Below are 5744 nucleotides of genomic sequence, written 5' to 3'. Positions count from 1 at the left end.
GCATAGTAAACCATGTGGTCATCAGACACAAAATGGCCAATACCAGTCCATTTCAGCTCACTAATGCCTAAGATATCGATGTTTATGTAGTCCATTCCATTTTTGACAACTTCCAATTTTCCCAGATTCATACTTTGTGCATTTCATGTTACGATTTTCAATGGATGTTTACAGCTGTTTCTCTTAATTTTGAGTTATGCCCTACCAGCAAATGATGGTGGCACGGGCTTTTCTCCCAAGGGTTTTACTGCATTTGCATTATCAGGGTCAACTCTACTTTAAAGAGGCAGCTCTTCACCAGTCGCATTTTGAGTGACTTTCATCCTCAGGGGCTCATTTTCTGGCACAATATCCGATAGTGTTTCTCTGCTATTCATAAGGTTTTCAGTGACTAAATATTCGGAAGTAGTTTGTCATTCCTTCTTCCTAGTCTGTCTTTGTCTGGAAGCTCATCTGAAACCTGTCCATCATTGGTGACCCTGCTGGTATTTAAATAACCAATGGCAGAGCTTTCAGAATCACAGGAACTCACAAGCTACCATAGGACTACAAACTGACAGAGGAGTGGTGGCCCCATAAGATTACCAAGGCATAAATGTTTATAAAAACAGATTGTCACATCTATTGCCTGTGGAGTGGCTGGTAGATTCAAACTTCCAACCTTTCAATTTGCATCTGAATGCTGAACCACTATACAATCAGGGCTCCTTTGTTCGCATAGAAACCAAAACCAAACCCAATTACATTGAGTCAATTCCAACAAATAATAATGCTGCAGGGCAGAGTAGAACTGCTCCATAGAACTTTGGAGGCTGTAAATTTTTATAAGTGCAAATAACCTCATCTTTCTTAAGGGGAGAGAGATGGTTGGTGAGTTTGAACCACTAACATTGTAATTAGCAGTCTAACTCTTAACCCAATGTGCTACCAGAGCTCCTTTTTAATTCACATGTTGTTGTTGTCATCAAGTGTCATTGAGTCAATTTTGACTCACTGTGACCCTATGTACTACAGAATGAAACAATGTCTGGTCCTGTGCCATTTGCATAATTGTTATGTTTGATGCCGTTGTTGCTACCATTGTGTCAATCCATGTCATTGGGGGGCTTCTTGTTCACTGACCCTCTACTTCACAAAGCATGATGTCCTTCTCCAGGGACTAGTCCCTCCTAGTAACATGTCCCAAAGTATGAGAGACAAAGTCTTGCCATCCTTGCTCCCAAGGAACACTCTGGATATACTTCTTTCAACACAGATTTGTTTGATCTTCTGGCAGTTAATGGTACTGTCAATACTCTTTGCCAATGCCATATTTCAAACACATTGATTCTTCCACAGTATTCCCAGTGCCATGGTGCGGTGGCATTACTGAATGGGATTTCCCTAGGATTCAGTTTTGTTGTTGTTAAGTGCCGTCGAGTCAATTCTGACCCATAGCGACCCTGAGTAGGGTTTCTAAGGAGTGACTGGTGAACTTGAACCACCAACCTTTCGATTCAAACAACTTTGCAGTCTGGTGCATTAACCCACAGTGCTACACCAGGACTCCAGGATTCAGTTTAGGTAGAACCAAAACCAGTAGTGGCGCCTGAAACTCGCTTAGAGTAGACACATTTCAGTGAGGTGTTAGATTGAAGTCAGATCAAATTGCACATGAGTGAGCAAGACATGGGTCCAAATACCAGGATGGTTTCCCCAAGGCCCCAAAGCAGGAAAAAGCAGCTTCTCTTTATTACACACTTCAGGTAAGGCCTTGTAATGTTCACCAAAACCAGTGCAACTAGGTCACCCTTGAATCTGAGAAATTACTTTGCTAGGAGGCTGACTGAGTAAAAGGCCCGAAGCCACAGATGTGGAGGGATTGGTTTTCTAAAAGTCAGATCCCCTGTAAACAAAGGATGCTTAAACTCACATCCTAAGAAAGGATTTAGTCACAAAAAGTAAGTTTTAAAACTGCCTCGGGAACTGAAAAATAAAGCACAGCCATTTGCTTGTGGAATTTAAAATTTGTCTTTTTTTTCTTTGTGCTGATTTATCCCTTCTATGGGTTTGCACAGACAGACTCACCAAAGCTCCAGGCTGTATATAATCCTTGTGGTCTATATTCAAACAAACAAACAAACAAACAAACTAACAAAGAACAGGTGCTAGTTGTTACTATTCTGAATACCTTACTGCAGGTGAGAGGAGTAAATCTTTTTTTCTCATTTAATCCTGACAGCAACCCTTAAAGTAAAGGGTTGTCATGCTCCTTTTACAGATGATGTTAATGCTTTTTTGTTTTTAAATGTTGTTGAATCAGTTCCAACTCATAGAGATCCTGGATAGGGTTTCCAAGGAGTGACTGGTGGGTTTGAACCACTAACTTTAGGATAAACAGTCCAGTGTTTTTCCTACAGTGCCACATCACAATGATGCTAATAAGATCCATAAAACCAAACCCAAATCCACTGCCATCTAGTTGATTTCTACTCACAGTAGTGCTGTTGGGTTGATTCTGACTCAGTGAACCTATGCACAACAGAACAAAACACTACCCCTGTCCTGAGCCATCCTCATAATTGTTAGTATGTTTGTGCCTATTGTTGTAACCACAGTGTCAATTCATTTTACAGCTACTTCTTATCTTGAATTGTGTTCCATTAGCAAATTAAAGCTTTGCTTCATCTAAGTCATTAAGATCCACTCTACTTGGAGGAGGCAGCTTTTCCCCAGTTGTATTTTGAGTGCCTTCCAACCTGAGGGACCCATCTCCCAGCACTATATCAATGTCTCATTACTATTCATAAGATCTTTCAAGGGCAAATCCCTCAGAAGTGCACTGCTTATCACTTCTTCCTAGTCTATTCTTAGTCTGGAAACTTCAGGGAATCATGTCCACCATGGGTGACCCTGCTGGTATTTTGAAACACCGGAAGCATAGCTTCCAGCATCACAGCAACTAAAGGAATCTAAACTCTTCCATAGGGTTTCTGAGACTGGAAATCATTAGCAACTAGACAATCTTATCTACAGTGGACTCAAATGGTTGACCTTTCAGTTAGCAGCCTAATGCTTAACCCACAGTTCATGGACCTCATTTCTGTTCTCCAAGAAAAGAATGTCCAGGGACTAGGGTCCAGGGATCTTCATTTTTAACAAGGCCTTCAGGTAATTCTTCTAGTCACTAAAGTTTAGGAATCACTAATCTTGCAACACTGTCCCCACTTCAGAGAAGTTCTTGATGAAGAACAAATTATGAGGAAATGCGAAAGATAACAATCTGGATAAGGTTTGTTGTTGTTAAGTGGTCTCAAGTTGGTACCAACTCATAGTGACCCAAGGAGTGGCTGGTGAGTTTGAACCACCAAGTTTGTGGTTCAAACCTACCATGCGGTCCAGTGTATTATCCTGCAGTGCCACACGAGGGTAAGGTTTAGGATCCATTTAAAACTCTGGGTCCCTGCTTTTGAGAGTAATGATTGAGGAAAGTCATAGCAAGGGGCAGTCATCTACCGGGGAAGACCCTCTCCCCCGTCACACACAGGAAGCCAAAGTCCAACCAGGCAGAGGGATAATGTGGTGTCTTCAAAACATTTATGGGAAATGGAATGAAAAAATAATGAAATTTTTCCAGGAATTTTTTGAAGACCCCTTGTATAACATGGCATCACATTTGAAGTGTCAGAGTTGAAAGGGTTGAGTTGTCCAACATCTCTCATTAATTTTAAAGATCAGAGAGGTCAAGACATGTACTAAAGGCCACACAGACTTTGGCAGGACTAGCAATAGAAGTCTCCTGAGCCTTATTCTTATGTTTCACCACCATGTGGTCTCCAATGGAGTCCTGTAGTGGAGCTGGGGGTTAATGCGCTGGAATGCAAGGTTGGTTTGAACCACAAGGTTGGCAGTTTAAGCTCACCAACTGTTCCTTAGAAGCCCTATACAGGGTCTCTATGGGTCAGAACTGACTCATCGGCACTCTACAATAACAACAACTTGGTCTCCAATATATCTAGTCTCCCATTATTGTATAGAAAAATAATCTGGCTTTATTGCAAACTACCCTTTACCTTGTGGTGGGGTGATGGAAGGTGGACAGTAATCAACATTTGTTTATTTTAATTTTGACAAGTACAAATTTGGTCATGTAAAATTGTCAATTTCTTCCACCAGGGAACAGCAGTAATGAGGACAAAAGCCCATTAAGAGTCTTTTGAGGGACCATCTTACTCATGTTCAACCATTTTCTCTCTAGAAGCTTGCTCAAAGCCCAACACAACAAAACTACAACATCGATGTGTTTATCTGCAGGGCTGGGGTGACACCACACTCTTCACACTCTGAAAGGAAGATGACCTTGGGTGGAGGACAAATGTCTGGTGTCCTTTCCAGGGGCAGCAAAATTCTTTGGCCCTCTCTCCCTTCCCATCTCAGTCATCAGGAATGTCCTGATTACACCATTCTGATACATTCAACTGTGGCAGTGGCTACACCCATCAGGGGCCCAACAGGATAGCCTGGAGCCCAAGGTAATATGCCACACTGTCTCACCAAAGAGATCCAGTTGATGAAAGCTGGGTGTACAAAGTCGTCACCTCTGGACTGAGCTTCAGCTTCATGCTTTCTTCCCTGTAGAATGGAAGCTAAGGTGACCCTTACCTTTCGGATTCCATCATGCTTCATTTCAATCACATGGAGAGTGTAGTTGGTCCGGCGTCCTTTTTCATTAAACTGCACATTTCCAGTCAAGCCTTCAAACCGTACCTAGAAAACCCAACCAAGAACCCAGAGGTTACCCTTTATGTTTGTTTGATTTGTTCATTGGAAGTACAAACACAGAACCTGAGAATGTTACATGGGACAAACCTCGGAGTAGCATGAATGCTGAAATGCTCCTATCCCTTGTCCATAGTAAACAACACCACCACCTGCTGCTAGTGAGTTGACTCTGACTCATGGGAATCCCATGTGTGTCAGAGTAGAACTAAGAGTAGCACAGGTTACTCAGGATTTCCATAACGGATTTTTCAGAAGAAGTTTACCAGACCTTTCTTTCACTGCTGTTAAAGCATAGTCCTCTTTCCCACTGAACTGAAAGTCTTTCTAAAAATCTTTTTCACCCATTATTTGAAGCAAAGCAATTATGGGCCAGAGTAGATATCAGTGTGTATCAGTTCCTAATAGAAAATGTACTACCACATCATCACCATCATCTCTCTGAAGACACACATCTTCAGATGAATAAACAGAGAGAGACCAGTTAGATCATCACTGGTATGTCAGGAGAAGACCCTGGGTCCGAAGCTGGCCTTAGGACCAGCTTTAATACAGTTTCTTAGTTTCTTTGTAAGTCCAGGGAATAAAATACCTGGGCATCTAAAGAGCTGAACTTGGGAGACTTGACTTGACTTCACTCTACCAGCATTGGGTACCAGCCTTGGGTACTATATTTTTCTAGACCTTCATTGTCTATCTTAAATGACAGAAAACAACAACAACAACAAAACAAAATGTGAAACTGCGGTGACAATTTTAAAGCCCCTGAGAAGAATCCCTATGTTAAGACCAGGTGTTCAAAGTTTTAAATCTGTCTCATTTGGTTAAAATTAAATTTGTATTGGAACCCCTAAAATCTGTTCCATGGGATGTCTTCTCCACAAATGAGTCAAATCAGTTTCATGCTCTCATACCTTCAAACCTGTATTAAAAATCAAGGGATCTACAAGGAGACCTAGAACTTATGACTCAGTCTGCTGCTCTTA

The 5744-nt window shown here is 41.6% G+C and overlaps 1 protein-coding gene across 5 annotated transcripts in view; it reads right to left on the bottom strand.

Moving 5' to 3' along the window:
* The window catches only part of GRIA1 (glutamate receptor, ionotropic, AMPA 1), a 579065-nt gene that overhangs the window by 169620 nt on the left and 403701 nt on the right, over window positions 1-5744 (bottom strand). For all 5 annotated transcript variants that reach the window (XM_006863904.1, XM_006863902.1, XM_006863903.1 and 2 more), the window contains one exon: window positions 4642-4746. In XM_006863904.1, coding sequence (XP_006863966.1) covers window positions 4642-4746 — 105 coding nt within the window. The remainder of the gene's footprint in view (window positions 1-4641; window positions 4747-5744) is intronic.

The sequence above is a fragment of the Chrysochloris asiatica genome, unplaced genomic scaffold (genome assembly GCF_000296735.1).
Source record: "Chrysochloris asiatica unplaced genomic scaffold, ChrAsi1.0 scaffold00057, whole genome shotgun sequence".
Classification (NCBI taxonomy): domain Eukaryota; kingdom Metazoa; phylum Chordata; class Mammalia; order Afrosoricida; family Chrysochloridae; genus Chrysochloris; species Chrysochloris asiatica.
This window is presented reverse-complemented; position numbering and strand designations above follow the sequence as displayed.